We start from the raw sequence: 18,286 nt of genomic DNA on the forward strand, positions 1-18,286 counted from the left end.
ATTCCATCTGAATTGGGAGGGCTTATATTAGGACATTTGAAATATATGAAGCTGTCTTGTACTGAGACCACTAAGTCCACCTATTCCAGTGCTCAACTGGTAGCAATTCTCCGAAGTCTCCTGCAGGTTTTTCCTATAAACTGCTTGTGGTGGGATAATGAGCTGCTTGTGCGTTAAAGCTTGATCCCTCAGAGCTCACTCAGTGTAGTGAAGCCCTGCCTTGAGCGGAGCCCTTCGGGGTGGCTCCGTCAGTCGCTGGTAGAATCTGACAGTGGGCGTTTGCGGAAACGTTTCCAACATAAAAGCTGTTTCACGGACATGCGCCTCCTGGATTCCCTGCGTGACAGTTTCCGGCGAGGGGTGGGGGTCCTTAAAGGATGTCCTGATACCTCCTCACTGTTCTCACTGGAAGTATCCCAGAGCCTCCCCTCCGACTCCCTTTCCTTTGGAGCTCCCGCACTCCCCCTACTGGTTCCCTCTTCTGCTGAAGAAGTGTCTCTCCTATTCTCCTGGAGCCTTCTCACCACCTGTCCTTCCGATGGCAGTTCCCTGACATCCACCTCCCCCCCAGGGCCCCCTTCACCCCCTCCCGCCTCTTCTCTTACTGGCGGCGAGGACGGAAATCCCTGGAAGGAACTCCCCTCATCCTCCGAGGATTCAAACACTTCTAACCACGGCCTTCCGTCTCTTTCCCCATCTTCCTCTCCTTCGTCGGAATCTGTTTCCACCTCCACCCCCGACTCTGGGAACCCTTCAAACTCCCCTTCCTCATCTGTAGTACCGAAGTGTTCCCTCCTAAATCTTGCCACTGGTTGTGGTTTTCTTGGGAAACGCCGATGAAACGTTTCTATTAAAATCTCGTCTTTGACTTCCTCTGCCGGTACCCATGTGTTTTCTGACTCTTCCTCCCCCTCCCATTCTACCAAGTATTCCACCTGATTTCCCTTCCACCTGGAATCAATGATCCCTGCCACATCCATGTTGCGTTCTCTCTCTTCTATGACGGGTGTCCGGGTGACCTCCCTCTCATGTTCCCCCCACTCACGTCCCTCTCTGTACGGCGACAATAATGACCTGTGAAATACTGGGTGCAATTTCATGTGACTGGGCAATCGGAGTTTGAATGCTACTGGGTTGACCTGCTGTATGACCTCAAAGGGTCCCAACCGTTTGGGTCTCAATTTCTTACACCCTCCCTTGAACGGCAGTCCTTGGGTGGATAGCCACACCCGGTTACCCACCCTTATGGTTTCGCCTTCCCTCCTATTTCTGTCTGCTTGCTTCTTATATTCTTCTTTGGCTTTCTCTAAGTTGAGTTGGAGCTGACGGTGGATCGCTTCCATCTCTTCAACAAAATTTTCCGCTGCAGGTACACTCCACCTCCCCCCTCCTTCTCCTGGAAACGCCCGAGGATGACACCCATAATTGGCTAGAAAGGGACTCATCCCTGTGGACACGTTCTCCGCGTTGTTGTAGGCAAATTCTGCCAGAGGTAACCTGTCTACCCAATCAGTTTCTCTGTCCTTTACATAACACCTCAGATATTGTTGCAAAACCCCGTTTGCCCTTTCTGCTTGCCCATTTGTTTCTGGGTGCCTGGCGGTGGAAAAACTTACCTCCACATGCAACATGCTCATTAGTTTCCTCCAGAACCTGGAAGTAAATTGTTTTCCTCTGTCGCTCAAAACCCTCAAGGGGGCGCCATGCAACCTAAAAATGTGCTTCACAAACAACCTTGCGGTTTCTTCCGCTGTCACTGCATGTGAACAAGCTATAAAGTGGCACATCTTAGTTAGTAGATCTACCACCACCATGACCGCGGTTTTCCCTTTGGATCTCGGTAGATCGGTCATGAAGTCTATGGATACCATCTCCCATGGCCTTTCTGGGGTGGGTAAGGGTTCTAATAACCCTGCTGGCGCCAACCTCTCTCCCTTTGCTCTTTGGCACCTGTCGCATCCCCTGACATACTCCCGCACGTCTTCCCGTACCTTGGGCCACCAAAACTCCCTGGTAACCAACCACATGGTCTTGTGCTGCCCGAAGTGCCCCGCCGTGGGGCTGTCATGCAACTGTTTGAGCACCCGCCCTCTTAGTTCCCCATCTGGTATGTAGAGTGCCCCTTTGTAATATAGTTTTCCGTTCTTTTCCTCAAAACCCCCTGCGTTCTCACCTGTCTCCCTCAGTTCCCTAAGTTTTTCTTGGGCATATTCATCGTTCTCAATACCCTCTACCAGTTCTCTTTGCCCCACCAATGCCGCCCCACAAACCCAGTGGTCCTCCGAGATGATATGTCTTTCTTCCGCCCCTCCTTCCCCCTCCAAGTACTCAGGTTTTCTGGAGAGAGCGTCCGCCCTGACATTCTCAGCCCCTGGCACGTAGCGAATTTCAAAATTGAACTTGGAGAACTCTTGCGCCCATCTTACTTGTCTCTGGTTCAATACTCGGGCTGTCCTCCAGTATTCTAGATTTTTGTGGTCTGTCCGCACTTGAACCTTGTGTTGCGCCCCAATCAACAGGTGTCTCCATCTCTTGAACGCTTCGTGGACGGCGAGTAATTCTCTGTCGTACACTGTATAATTCCTCTCAGATTTGTTCAATTTCCTCGAGAAGAAGGCACACGGTCTCCATTCTGACGTATTCGGTCCTGGCTGCAGGAGCACGGCGCCCACCGCTCTGTCAGACGCGTCGGTTTCCACCCTCATCGGCTGCTGCAGATCCACGTGTAAGAGTTGTTCTTCCGAAGCAAACGCCCTCTTTAAACTTTCGAAAGCTCGCTGCGCTTCTTCCGTCCAGACAAATTTCTTCTTACTGCTGAGACAATCCGTGATGGGGGCTGTTAAGTGGGCGAAGTTCTTGATGAACTTCCGATAGAAGTTTCCGAACCCCAAAAACCTCTGCACATCTTTCTTAGTTTTCGGTGGCCTCCATTCCAGCACCGCTTGCACCTTGCTAGGATCCATGGCCAGCCCCTTGTCCGACAACCGGTATCCTAGGAATTCCACCTCCCTGGTGTGAAACTGACACTTCTCCAGTTTCACCCACAGCTGGTTTTCTTGCAGTTTCCTCAGTACCTCTTGTACATCTCGCACATGCTGCTCTTCATCCTCTGAGTACACCAGTACATCATCCAAGAACGCAGCGCAGTTCTTGTACAGCAATGGTCCTAGTACGTGATTCATGAATGATTGAAATACTGCCGATCCCGCCTGGAGGCCGAAAGGCATAACGCAGTACTCAAATGCTCCCAAGGGGGTGAACATAGTGGTTTTCCACTCATCTCCCTTTCTCATACGTATCAGGTTATACGCCCCCCTCAGGTCCAGCTTGGTAAAAATCTTCCCTTTTCTCACCCGGGTCAGAATGTCATCGATTCTGGGCATAGGGAAAGTCACGGGTTCGGACACTGCGTTTAGGGCCCGGAAGTCCACAATTAATCTCGGTTTGTCCGAATTTTTTTTGTCCACAAAGAACACTGGGCTACCCCCCACCGCTCGTGACTCTCTGATGAACCCACGCTTGAGGTTTTTGTCAATAAACTCCCTTAGCTCCTGCATCTCCCTGTCAGACATTGCATACACCTTGCCCACTGGCAATTGTGCTCCTGGGAGTAAGTTGATTTGGCAGTCAAAGGGTCTGTGCGGGGGTAGTTTATCTGCTTCCCTTTCGCTGAAGACGTCGGCAAAATCTGCATATTGTCGTGGTACCCTACCTTGATCCGTTGCTTCTATCTTTGCTAACGTGGCCTGAGTGCCTACTTGGCCCCCTTTTTCTGTGCAGTGTCCCATACAATGTGCTGACCCAAAGGAAACCACTCTCTGATGCCATCCCACAAGCGGATCATGCAGCGCTAGCCAGCTCATCCCCAAAATGATGGGCGCTCCTCCCAAAGTGGCTATATTAAACGCTATCAGTTCCGTGTGTCTTGCCACCCTCATTGTCATGGGGACAGTCTGCTGGTTTACTTCTCCCCCCAACAGCGCCCTCCCATCAATCGTGGTCACCTGCAGGGGATTTTTTAAAGGGATGGTCTGTATCTGATGTGCGGCTGCAAACTCCTTACTCATAAAGTTGCAGGAGCTGCCTGAGTCTAATAGCGCCTTCACCTTTAGTGGGTGTCCGTTTGCCAGCTCCAGCAATACCTCTATTACAAGAGCTGGTCTTGGGGGTTCTGGCGTGGGCACATTTACTGTTCCTTGGCCTGGCTGCTGTGCCCCGTCGGTGGCAGCCAGGCGTTGGCTTTTACTTGCTCCTTAGCTCCTTCTCCCTCCTCCCCAACAGCTCCCGCCATTCCTTGCCATTCCTTTCTTTGCGGACAAACTCTGGCAAAATGACCTGGCTGTTGGCAGAGAAAACATTTCTTGGCGCCTTTTCCCTCCTTCTTCCGCCCTTCACTGGGGTTTGAAATTGCGCGCGCGCGCGCTGTTCCGATTTCCATCGGCTCTGCTGGCAGAGAAGGCTGCTCTGGAATCTCTGGAATGCGGAAATCCCTCCAACGCTCCCCTTTCCCTTCCCGCTTCTCCAAGGCTCTGGCCTCCTGGCGTGATCCTATGGCCAGCGCTGATTTGGTCAGATGGTCCATAGACTCCGCCCTGGGCCCCCGGGAAAGTTCGTCTTTCACTGCCGAAGATAGTCCTTCTTCGAACAGCATTTGTATCGGTTCCGCTGACAAATCCCAACCTAATTTATGGATCAACATGGTGAACTCAGTCCAGTACTCACGGACAGATCGGTTCCCTTGTTTACACGCCATTAACTGCCTGCGCGCCACTCCCTGCTCAATCTCGCTGGAAAACATCAGATCCATGGCGCGAAAAAACTTCCTTGTGTCCCTTAGGGCTTCATTATTGGCTGCCATTAGTGGCCTCACCCAATCTTTTGCCCCGCCTTCGAGATGCCCAATCACATAAGCAACCCTCGAATCCTCATCAGGAAAATCATCAAACTGCAGATTGAGGGCATATTGCATCTCTGTCCTGAAGGCTTGATAATTCCTGGGATCACCCCCAAACTTCTGCACCAGTCCAGGCACTTTCCTCGAGAGCTGGGCGGCTTTCCCCTTTTCTGCATCATGAGCCCTCCTCTCCTCAAGCCTCGCCGTTTGCAGAGCTAACTGTACCTCCAACATCCTGTACCTTTCTTCCAGGCTAGGACCGGCTGCAGCTGCTCCCCCATCTCCGGCTCCGGCTGGGTTGCTCATGATGCCTCTCTTTGCACAAGCTGCTTTCAGGGACTGTCAGATTGCTGTGGTGGGATAATGAGCTGCTTGTGCGTTAAAGCTTGATCCCTCAGAGCTCACTCAGTGTAGTGAAGCCCTGCCTTGAGCGGAGCCCTTCGGGGTGGCTCCGTCAGTCGCTGGTAGAATCTGACAGTGGGTGTTTGCGGAAACGTTTCCAACATAAAAGCTGTTTCACGGACATGCGCCTCCTGGATTCCCTGCGTGACAGTTTCCGGCGAGGGGTGGGGGTCCTTAAAGGATGTCCTGATACCTCCTCACTGTTCTCACTGGAAGTATCCCAGAGCCTCCCCTCCGACTCCCTTTCCTTTGGAGCTCCCGCACTCCCCCTACTGGTTCCCTCTTCTGCTGAAGAAGTGTCTCTCCTATTCTCCTGAAGCCTTCTCACCACCTGTCCTTCCGATGGCAGTTCCCTGACACTGCTGCTACTTCATCCTTTTTAATTAGAGAAGATTCCAGGCATTGAACCTGGGGACTTTGACATGCAGAGCATCTACTCTATCACTGAGTTACAGCCCTTCCTCATAGATCATGTACCTTATGAACTTTCTCCAGGTGTCCAAAGCTAGGACATCAGGCAAATACAGGACACTCTTGGAAAATACAATCGTGATCCCCAAAGCAAAAGTCCACAAATGAACTAATAGACCAACTATTTCTGAATTCAAGGTGCAGGACAAAAGAAGATGGAGAATCATTCTCTGTATACTGGAGCTTCAGAAGTTAATGAAAAACATTTTAGGAAGGGTCAAATTTTATTTTTAATCTTTCTCTAAAGGGAACTTGTATTCCTTAGATTCAAGAACGTCACACAATTCTTTAAAGGTCACTGTCTATTTTAACTTTTTACAAAGAATAAAGTCACCCGATCTAAAGAAGCAGCCATTGTTTTAAGTATCACTGTTAGTTTGCTAAAGCAATAGGGGGGAAAAGCAAAGAAGCAAGTGTGTTCTTTTAAGAAATGAAATGAAAAATATCAAAGAGGCAAGGGCTGAAAGTTTGAAAGTCTCACTTTAAAGAGCCTAATAGCCTCAGGAGTATTATTTTGTTCTCAGCCGAGTCAAGCTTTTCTTCAGCAACATCCTTCAACCGCAGCAGCTGCCAATCACCATCCGCCAGCTATCCTCCAAATTAAATGGAAGAACAATGTTAATGAGACCACTGCAATCAGAATTTCAAGGACATCGATGCAGCACACTTGAGGCCACATGGAAGGCAACAGGGAGGACAAACCCTTCAATTTTGGAGGAAACTGCAATGCCAGGGATTTTCGCGGCCTCTGGAAAAGGTTTGTGCTGATATTAAACCAACAGACCCTCATGGCATTAATCACATTAACTGCACTGTTTTCAAGCTTAACACAGTCTGGGCATAAAATATTTCTAAACTCTTGGAATGCTGCAAAACCGTGCATTAGAATTTATACTAACATGTGCTTATGAGCAATAGTGGCTAGAGCCCCCACTCATTTTCAAAATTAGTGATGCCCAACTGCACCCACTCCCAGATCTTCCCACCAAGCAACTCACTCCCATGTCACCCTTGTCTCCCGCTATCACCCTTCCCATATGTATCAAACATATTTTGTGGCCATATGTCCCGTGTGCATCAAACCTTTCATATCTGCAAAAAAATTACTGAAGATGTCAGTTGCTGTTGTGGTTGCTCGAGAGTAACCAGGCAGGACTCCGACCTGTCTTTTACAGGCTTTATTTTGGTGCAAACTATTTACAGTGCGGAGCGTCATAAGTTCATGTCTGGCTCAATTGCTAGCAGAATCCAGGAGTGGTCTGTTCTTGTACCTCCTCCAACATAAAAGTTACGTCACCCCCAGCCTTTTCCGCCCCTCCCTGCGCCTCTAGCTACTGCGCATGATGGGCAAAGTCAGGGGTGTGCTTCCCTCCTCTCTAGTTTGCTCAGGCGCGGTGTTAAGGCTCTTTCTAGCATCCTCTCATTCTTGCACCTCTTCTCCACTGGAGATGGGGGTTTCCTCCTCGCTGGAAGAGGAACTGCTTTGCAAGATTTTCAGAGGCTCCCTGTAACACAATTCCCCCTCTATCTCTCACCTCTGAGCCGATGGCAGTTCCCTGACAGAAGAGAGTGTTGTGTAGTACACAGGGCGATTCACTGAGGCAGCCTAGAGCCTAAGCTCTCCAACAGAGATTTTGTAAAACTAGATTCTAGAGGAAAAGAAACAAATTGGATAGAATAAACCAGGCTATAAAAATCCAGGTCTCTAGCAGAATTTGACCATCTGGCCTGCAAAACTGAATGCCAAGGGGTTTCTGGGCATTTTGTCCTGAACCTATGATGAGCAATTTTTCCTGACTTGACGGTACAGACTTGGCAGTACAGAATCAGCCCCCCCCCCCCCCGGTAATATAACTTCGTATCGCTTTGCAATAGGTTTTTTTAATGCACAGCATGGGCAAAAGGGTGCTTGCAAATCGAACGTTTTAGCCAAGCTGCCACAACTCACCAATACCAAAAGCCCCATCACCCCACTGCAGGGAACTGAACCTGTACTCGAGTTAGAAAGGAGGGATTCCTTCAATGTGCAACTGTAAGACTCATCTGGAAATTGAATTAGGCATTGTCCTCTCCGCCTTAGATGCTGTTGACTCCTTTGTTCTTTTCCTACAGGTCTATTTTGTCCATATTCACAGAACTGATTCTACCAGGTACTTTGATATTTCAAGGGATCTTAACAAACAGTCATGTGAAAGCAGAGGAAAAGAAGAGGAATGAAATATACCATTCTCTGTTTTGGAAAGGAGAGAGCCATGATGTCTAATAGCACAGGGTTGTAACTCATTTCGGAGTTTTCTCCTGCCACTAAAATATCATTATATGTGACCTAATGGACAGCAAGCTAAAGGCAAAATAAGGAGTTGGTTAAGAGTCATTTCACATTTTGTGGGCCTGGGCAAACACTGATAACTCCACAACTAGTCAGTCATAATTCACTGTATGTGGGGTTACTCTTATGCCTAGTTTGGAAACTGCAGTTAGTGCAAAATGCAGTTGGTGGAGTGCACAGTTGGATACCCAGGTTTACACATATACACCAAGGTTGAAAGTGCTGCACTGCCTGCCTATTACCTACTGAACTAAGTTCAAGCTTTTGTTGTTAACAATGTAAACCCCTAAGCAATGAGGCACATAGCAACCCCCTCACCCTGCTGTAGACAAATCCAGATTCAGCAAGAAGCTGAGTCTGTGCTGCATCTGATCCTTCTTCCCCAAACAACACCTGAAACGGCAGTGCTTTCTGCAACTTGGCATGCAAAAAATTTCAGAGAAGCACCTTAATTGTGCCAAAAGAGCCTACAACTCCATTAATCATTTTATCCTGGAGTAGCTTATACGTGCTATTACATCTTTAACTGGAGGTGTCTTATTGTTCTTTTCAATCAAATATTTAGTACTGCAGTAATTATGCTCTCAACGAACTGCTAAATTAAAGAACTAAATTAGTAACATGCCTAAAATGTCAGAGAGAGAAATCTAATGTCTCTGTTACTAGAGAGTGCAGATGCAGGGATGCACCTGAGAGGCTGCTGCAAACACATAGGAATCAAAGGCAAGTTACTGCACCTTTTATTTTAATATTAAGCAAGGCAGAATATGTGATCTGGGGCAAATCACGGTGAAAACTCCAAGATAAATCTCTTCCAGGATGTGTTGCTCCTCCACCTCCTCCTTAGTTGCACAACAGTTGAGTCCCCTGTCCTTTCAGTTGTGCCACATAGGGTTGCCATATGTCCTCTTTTTCCAGGACACATCCTCTTTTTCATAGGTATGTAAAATGAGAGTTGTCAAAGCAATCCATAGTTAAAACTAGAAGTTGGCAAATGTGTCCTCTTTTCTGCTCTTCAAAATATGGCAACCCTATCTGAACATACTTAAACCTTGAAATCAACCAGACTTAAAGGAGCTTAGATTTGATTAGCTTTTGCCCTAAATCCATCTGCCACTAGCTATAAAATAAAAATGTTTTCAGACAAACAAAAATAGACACACATCAAGAAGATCAGTTCTCATCTGCCTGCTTTTAAAAGAAAAGCTTCCCAAGCTTCCCAAGTCTCAATGATGAGGCACATCCAACATGCCTGCTCTGGAAAGCACTTAACCTAGTATTCTATAAAACAGAAAATCAAAAAAGAAGGATGGTCCCACAAACATTCCCTAGAAGGTAGAAAAAGAAAAGGAGAAAAAGAGAAGGGAGACAGAAAGGCTCCATTCATTTTTAACAGCATCAACACCTTGGTTTTCCTTTCCTTCATCCTAGGATTATTTCCATCTGTTAGTTACTCAGTTAAAACCTTCATTATTAATTTGATTTAAAGGCACTCTAAGGTTTCTTCCACTACTCAAAGCCCTCTGCTTAAAAACAGTTACAAAAATAAAATGGGTACTAATAGGTCAAGATATCACTTGCAACAGACAATCTCTAAGCTGAAGGAACACAGCCATGAGGTAAAGCACACGGCACACCACGTAGGCGTGATTGCACTAATCTTGACAATTGCTTCTTCACCCAATTTCTGCCCACTACTCCCATCTGCTCACAAAATGCATCAACACATCAGTGTTTGGGAACGATTCAGACACCCACAAAACCAATCTCATATGTCTGAGCTATGCTTTACGGTACTCTCACTTTTAAAGGAGTTAAGGTTCTCCCTCAAATTATGAGCGTTCGAAACAAAGCTAACAGTTCTGCGTTAGAATAATGTTAATAGCAGCAAGTTGTTTTGCTGCAAGAAATGATGTGCTATTCTAATGGTCTCTCTGGCTTCAGAGTAGACCTATCAAGGGGATAGGGCACTCACCAAAAGTGCGTATACAGACTGTCCTCACGATCAAGATTCTGCAGTTCCGCTTTGTACTAGCTCTAGTATTGGAGAGTTTATGCCTCTGGTATCCATTTCACTGCATATCTTTATAGCCACTGACCAGATATTTATGAAAGGAAGGAAAGGGGAAACTGTGCCCCTCCTAATTTTGTTGAACTCCCAACTTCCATCCGTCCCAGTCAGCACAGCCAGTGGTTGTGGCCACAATGAGAAAGGCCACAGATGTTATATTCTTGATGTAAAGCATATGAACAATGAGACCTATACAGGATATAACCCATTGGGATATTTGGTTGTATGCCCCTTTGTTGTCTTGGTTCAGTTATGCACTTGTATTTAAGGAAAAGACTGGCCAGAACCAGACAGGCTCTCCGCAGGAACCATTTTGGAAAAGAGCCCAAATCAATTCTCCACTGGAAATCCCAGCAGGAATCTATCCAGCAGCTGTACCTGAGGCATGATGACAGAAAGAGACAGGTGTTTTTGAACTGCGGCATTTTTACAAGAGATAGAGGCAGTCCCACCTTCAAGTACAAGAAGGTTGAAATCTGCTTATGCAACATTTGATAACTTAACAAGCATTTCCCTCATGCTCTTCAGATGTTAGGACAAAGCAAAGGAAGACATTGAGGGCATTAAAACACTTGGGACCTCAGTCAGTTTTAAAGAAGACAGAACTCACCACATTCTAAACTTTATTTCAGAAAGACGTGCAAAAGACTTTGTGCACAGAATCCAAACCTGAACAGTGTCATCAAGGACAGTTTTCAACATTTAAGACTCCGGAAAACCTGAACATTGTCCCCCCCTACAACAGCTGCACAATTACAGTGCTTGGTGAACACAAGTTACATCATAGGAGGCATCACAGAGCACATACTCACATGTAAGATGGCATCTGCAATGCTCATTTAATTCCTATGGTCCAGACACACAGAGACTTGGGTCTACAAGGTGTCCGCTTGTAAATTACAGTGGTACCTCTGGTTAAGTACTTAATTCGTTCCGGAGGTCCGTTCTTAACCTGAAACTGTTCTTAACCTGAAGCACCACTTTAGCTAATGGGGCCTCCTGCTGCCGCTGCGCCGCCGGAGCACAATTTCTGTTCTTATCCTGAAGCAAAGTTCTTAACCCGAGGTAATATTTCTGGGTTAGCGGAGTCTGTAACCTGAAGCATATGTAACCTGAAGCGTATGTAACCCGAGGTACCACTGTACGTGTGATTCCACAGTGCGACCCAGAATTGTATTTGGGAGTGTTCTAAGGGAAGCACTGCTTGAATGTTTTGATTTGCTCATACTGTACGCTTTGTTATCTTGCATATTCCATTCACCCCGGCGCAAAACAAGGACTGCCTGTACTTATACAAAAAAGCCCAGCATGCATCATTTTGGCCAGAACTTCCCATTGGTCTGTCGGGATATCAAGCCCTTTATCAGGAGGAACTGGCAACAATCCTAGGCACCCGGCTTGATTCCCTGTTGACCTCCCTGGCTGCATTCCCCAGCAGGCGCAGGCAAGGTCTCGATCGGCGATTCTTCTCAAACGTGAGAAGAACACACACCCTCTTCCCTGCCCCCCTGGGCAGGGGAAAGAGATAGACAGAAACGTATTTACATGCTTTGATTTATGTCTTTGCAGCATTACAAAAACGTGACTGCTCTCTTCAAGCTCCAGCAGTCTAGTGACAAACACTTCCTGGATAGGAATAAACGGAAGAGCTCATATTACACTCCGAGCTAATTCCGGTGCTTCGCACTGTGAATAGACTGTCCCTCTGATTCCCACGGGCAGTCCCAACATTCCCATCATGTTTACTTTTCAAGCTAGCACTTTGCAGCTGCATTGCATCCATATCGTAACATGGTCCACCTGCCAATGAAGGCACAGGTGGCAAATATCCAAGTACTACAGATAGCTCCTTTCCCTAGACCAATAACCAAGCGCCTCAAGCCCACAGATAAACACAGCATCAAAGCAAGCCTATTAGCATACATCAAATCGTGTGAACAAACATAGGTAAGCTTATTCATTCAGCAACTATCACTTAGTCTTGGGATTATCCTGACTACCAAGAATGTGACATCATCACATGGTTAAGTTTCCGTGTCTCCAACCAGCGGAATGGTGGCAGATATGTTCACAACCTAAAAGCACCAAAGCCATAGCACAAGGTGATCGATCGCTATGCTCTGCCACTACAGTTGGAGGCAGCAATGCTTCTGAATAGCAGTTGCTGGGAACTGCAGGAGGCAAAAGTGGTCTTGTGCTTGAATCCTGCTTGCTGGTTTCCCACAGGCATCTGGTTGGCCACTGTGAGAACAGGATTCTGGACAAGATGGGCCACTGGCCTGATTCAGCAAGCTCCTTCTTACATTTGTAGGTATTCCTAAACATTGCAGAGGGAGGGATTCACCACAAGGATGCTGGGTTTTTTTAAAGGCATCTCTGTGGCTTATATAGCTCAACCCTTCATCTTCACTATTATTTAAAAACTAGTAAAATCCTGCTCTCGTACACTGGATTCCTGTCACTGGTCCACAAGGAAAGGCAGATGTGAAAATTCCAAAGAAGCAATTCAGAAGAAAGAAGAAGCAGCTAAGCCAGCTGCTGCTGGCTGGAAAGCCAGACAGGATGTTTGTGACTGTTGCCATGGCAATAAAGGGGCAGTCCATTCTCCGTATTGAGCACCGGATGTGAGCTCAGTGTGTGTGTCATATGATCTGTACAGGATGTACATGGGTGGAGTCAGTTTGTGAGTTTCTCTGTTGTTCAAAGAGTGCAGACATCTTTATCTGTATGGCTGCTAGAGACAGAAATAAAGACATGTAAATACCTTTCTGTCTGAGTCTGATTCCCCTCCCTGGGGATATGCAGGGAGGAGGAGAAGCAGTGGTGTGTTTTTCTCACCGTCTGGGAAAAATCGCCGATACGGACCTCATCTGTTTTTCCTGCCGGGAGTCGCGGGAGGGAGGTCAAAAGGAATTCAGCCGGTGCCTGGAGACTGGCACATCCCTCTGACCGAGGCAGAAATCCAACAGTATACACATCTAAAGTTCTTACCTGCAAGACATCCTGAATCTTTACCCACACATCCGCCATGTCATATAACTTGATATCGCCATCATACTGACTGGAGGGAGAAGTCACAGTCTGCTGAAGATGCCCCAGGACAACAGCATGAGCAGCAGCAACGGCATTGAACTTCTCAAAGAGAAGCTCCAGAAGTTCCAGAAGTAATCTAAAGATCGTTTAGAGGGATGAGGAAAAACAGATAATTCGTCACTTAATACTGTTCACATTTCAAGGGCACTAAATAAAGAAAGCGGCATTACGGAAGTCCTGCCATGACCCCCCAACTCCAAGCAGTGACCTGGGCATGGACACATAATGGTGAAAAGCCAACCAAAAACAAGATGGAATTTTTAATGGGGATATTCAGTGAAATTTTCTCTTTAGGTTTTTCATGTAACGCTTGAATGCACATGCTCATTAAACTTGAAGCCCTTAATATTAGATGGAGCCAACTGCATTGGAGAGCCTGACAAGTTGTGATGGAGTCAGTTTATGAGGCAAAATGCACCCTTCCAGCTCCTAGACCAGAGTCAGAAAAATAGGCACATGCACCAAACACAGACCATCACTGGCCATCATTGATTAAGGATGTCAAAAAACAATGAATCGCATCAGTTATTTTAATAGCCAATTTCTCCTCTGCTGGCTCATCCTACATTGGAAGTTCTAGGTGTTCGCTAATAGACTTCAGCTGAAGGAAATGAGAAGCTGTGCACGCTGCTAAAATGCAGTTTCTGTAGTATGGAGAAATTCTGAAGCCAGACTTTTTCTTCCTTTCCACTCCACCCACCCAGACAAAACTGGAAGTGTGTGTGTGTGTGTGTGTGTGTGTGTGTGTGTGTGTGTGTACACGATATGCAATGTTTCTTTTCTGATCAAATCTAAATTTACTTTGCTACTTAAGGAATATAACACAAATGAATATAGTCGCCTTACTACACAGCTGTCTAATCATCCTGTCACATTATGTATAATTTGGCATACAAAAATGCACTCTTTGGTATATTTATGAACATTTCAAGTACATAAATGTCTTGAGTTCTTCCGACAGACTTCAGAGAACTGAAGGTTTGCACAGACCGAAATAAGCTGCTCTGCTCTTTCACATGTTTGTACATTTCAAGCACAGATTAATTTATTTTGAATGCTGCAGAAGATGGAAGAATCTAAAACCAGCAAGAGGATTTGAGAGTCATACATGCTGATAGTATATGGGAATTTTAGTTGCCTAACTTTAGATTGTTGCCAAACTTTAGATTGTTGTATGTAATTATTAGCAAGCAATTTGAAGGGCTAACAGACAGCTAACAACAAATTTTAACACCTTGCCTTATGGAGCATTTCATTCATCATTCTTAAAGAGAGAGTAGCTCATAAGTGTAAGTATGTGTTTTCTTATACCACGGACATTTTGAAACTGAGTTTTTAAGTTTAATTATTTGATGTGTGTAATTATGAATCTATCTACTTCAAACTATCTGTGCTTATTTATACAGTCTGAAGACTAATTCAATAAATCAGATTCAAAACTTTTTCTGTCCAACTTCCCATTTTTCATTAGAAAAAGTCCTCTCACACACGCAAAAAAACTCATCCCACCCTCCCACCCAAATAAAACATTTCCGGACCTTCATGTACACAGTTCTATGCATAACTTATTGTTGCTTCATACCACCTCAAAGCATTTTTAAATAACAGGAAATGTTGGTCAAATGCAATAAATGTTATGCTTCAGGTTTATGAAGAGAGTTCAGTGTTTGAAAGTATATAACGTTCTTACACTGGAACTGAAGAAATCCCATTTGCACTTTTATATGGTATCTCCACAGAAACATCTGGGGAGGAGCCTTAAAACCAAACCTGCAAATTCAAAAAACCTCAAGCCTCATCAACTGTACCAATTACCAAGATATCCTATTATACATCAGGTGCTTATTGCTAGATTCTAATCAAAATGGCTCTCTCATTAACTGTCCCTATGCCTTTTTAATGGTCCAGTTATTGTAACTAATGTACCATGACAAAACCCATAACTGTTCTGTGGCCAATGCAGCAACTTGCCACACTGAAAATTCAACATTACTTAGAAAACAGAAAATTTCCAGTGTCTGTTGCTGCTTACATTGTTAGATGGACAGATGTAAGATGCAAGGTAACAGAAATGGTTTTGATATCAATGACATACTAGACACCTGGCTTCAATATTATTGTGGCTAACCATATAGACAGTGAATTGTGGGCATAAAGAAGAATTGCATCCAACATTAGTTCAGATGTTTCAATGTACATTTGTTTAGAGGTACATAAATCACATAGGCCTTTGTTTTAATTGGCTGCAGTAATAAGAAGACAATTTGAGCAATCTGAACTGTAACTTTTACTTGCAAGGAACTGCTCCAAATATTGTTTTGATTTACCAGCACAGCAGCCCTGCACTACCTGCCTCCTGCCTTCTCCCTCTGTTTGGTCCACTTTTGCTCAACTGAATTCCAGAAAATTACTTAACGCTGATGAGATACCTCAACTCATTTTCAGCCTGCAAATACAACAGGCCTTCTGATGTCACATTAGACCCTTGTTACATTTGTAAGTGCTGCTCAAGTGTCACACCCCGATGCCATAAGCTTGTGTTGCCCAAACATTTATTACTCCAGACTTTAGAGCATAAATCCTGCAACTCTGAACTACGGCCAAGCTTATTATTGTTATTGTTCTCACTTTATCCCAACGCTCTCCATAGGGAAATGCCCCTAAACCTCGTGGCTTAATTTTGCAGTCCCTTTTCTCTGGACCTTTTCTAAATCTGTTATTCCATTTCTGAGACAAGGTGACCGAAGACCAAATACAGTTGGGGTGCAGAAGGGAACAAAAGGCTGCTGTAAAAAGCAGCATTTCCTCTTCTTTTGCCTACCCAGTGGCACTTGTTTGTTTCTTTTAAGGACGAGTGACCTCCACAGCACATCTGCCTACGCTGACAAAGGTCCACTTGGGCAGTTTGACAGTCCAAGTTCATAGCATCACCACAAAAACACAGTAAATATGTCGACAGAAAGTGACACAGGCCCCGAGGCCGCTCATGTTTGGGCAGTAAGTGGGCAAAGCATGATGCAGTATGACTGCTGATACTTGAACGAGGTCACCAGTGGTGATTCACGCACGCTGCATTCATCAACATGCTTTTCTGGATCAGGCTAACCTTCCTCAGCAAAAGTTGGAAAAGGGCACGTAACTCAAATTGACAAAGTAACAAAAAGTTGACACAGGTTGCAAAGAATTTGGTTGATGCATCTGGATAATGGTTACCCTTTGAGCACAGGCTGGAATAACTGTCCCTCTTTAAAATGATGACCCTCTCAGGACTAAACTCAGGTGCCCCCAGAGCAGGGGACATGAGCAACTTACATACTTTCCAACCCATTCAATCTCATAAAGTCATCCAGCCTCTCCAGGTTGCAAGGAACTAAATTATGGGGCACTCCGAACACTGCTTCTTCACGCACTACATTCCCCCCCCACACACACACCAGATATATTCCTGAGATTTTTAAAACTGTCCTGGAGGAAGAACTGTGAGGGCGGAGACTCCATCAGGCAAGGCCTCTTTCCACCTGCCTTGTCCTACCATCTAGTCTCTGTTTCTCAATTTGTATTATATTATTTTATGTACTGTGGCTTGCCATTGTTTTATTGATTATAGTTTAGAAATTATTTATTGTGCTTAACTTTTATGTTATTATTATTATTTAATACTATTCTAATGATTGTTGAATGTTCCTTTTTTGATGTAGGTTGCCGATTTTAAAGTTATGTTTTATTATCACATTTTTGTATTGCATTAGATTGTTATAAGATGTACATTTCTTCAGCTTGTAAACCGACTTGAGTATTGTTAGATAAAAGACGGTATACAAATTAAAAATGATGATGATGATGATGATGATGTTAAAAGATATAGGTGGAAAGCGGCCTTGCCTGATGGAGTCTCCGCCCTCACAGTTCTTCCTCCAGGACCAGCTCCCTTGTGAGGACTCCTAGGGCTGGAGGGATAAGTATACATGTGAATGTATACTTATCTCTACAACATCTACAGAGCCTTTCCCATGAAATGTACATCCTGTAACTCTGAAACACAATATTGAAACTTAAAAAAACTTCTTTATAAACATTAATTTTGCTAAGGGTGGGGTCAATCTTTTGAACCCTGTCAGCAAAAGCCCTGCACTTGAACAATGGGGCTTTCCCCATTCCCCCCCCCCCAGCACCCCTCCCCAAAATTGAGAAATTTCTAAGGCAGAACAATGTCTTTGAGTAACTTCAGAAATTAATCAGCAGCCACAGTGAATTTTGCAAATTCTACACTTTTTCTGAAAGTTATTTAAATATGAGTCAACACCAAATCCATATGGTATAAATATATTTGGCAAGTCAAAATTGATCTTATGGCTAATGGAGATGGATTGTTTTAATAACTGTTCTTAATAAGTATGTGGTACTGTGAAATATCTAAAGATATTACATTTGAAATTGCTTTTATTTCCTTTTTTTCTCTGCATTTTGGCTTCTCACTTTTGTATGCAAGAAGACCTCTACATTGTTCTTAACTGGTAGAGGAGCAGAGGCGTGCAACTGATTTTCAACCATGTAAACTTTATAAACTACTGTCCCTTCACACTGAAAGCAAATAAAAAGGGAAGCTGGCCTCATAAAATGGTTTTAACACTTGCTAATGAGAACAATGAAAACCAAAGGTGAACTTACTTCCCGAAACCCAAAGTGACATAAACAATATAGATCCGGTGGGACTGGACTTCAGACACAGAATTAGAGAACAGAAATGATCCAATTAAAAAGCATTCCATGCACATGCCCTACCACTATGGATTACACATTCCCTCAATATCCGTCTTCTTACACCCAACCAGATTGTATACTGCCCAAATGTATTGAAAGAAGTTAGACAAACACCCACCTACTAGTCTCGTACTGCATAATGGGAGAAGACCATTGCTGTTTAAAAGTCCACAAACACATCGCAATAGGAGCTCATGCTTTATCTACTGAGGGGGCAGACAGGAGTTTCCCAACCATCAGCACAGACTGCCAAGAATGAGCCCAA

The 18,286-nt window shown here is 44.9% G+C and overlaps 1 protein-coding gene across 1 annotated transcript in view; it reads right to left on the reverse strand.

Annotated features, from left to right (window-relative positions):
* The window catches only part of EXOC4 (exocyst complex component 4), a 376,341-nt gene that overhangs the window by 304,681 nt on the left and 53,374 nt on the right, over positions 1-18,286 (reverse strand). Inside the window, exon 7 of the mRNA XM_079992331.1 lies at positions 13,159-13,336. Coding sequence (XP_079848457.1) covers positions 13,159-13,336 — 178 coding nt within the window. The remainder of the gene's footprint in view (positions 1-13,158; positions 13,337-18,286) is intronic.

Source organism: Podarcis cretensis, assembly GCF_951804945.1.
Source record: "Podarcis cretensis genome assembly, chromosome: 10".
NCBI classification, from domain to species: domain Eukaryota; kingdom Metazoa; phylum Chordata; class Lepidosauria; order Squamata; family Lacertidae; genus Podarcis; species Podarcis cretensis.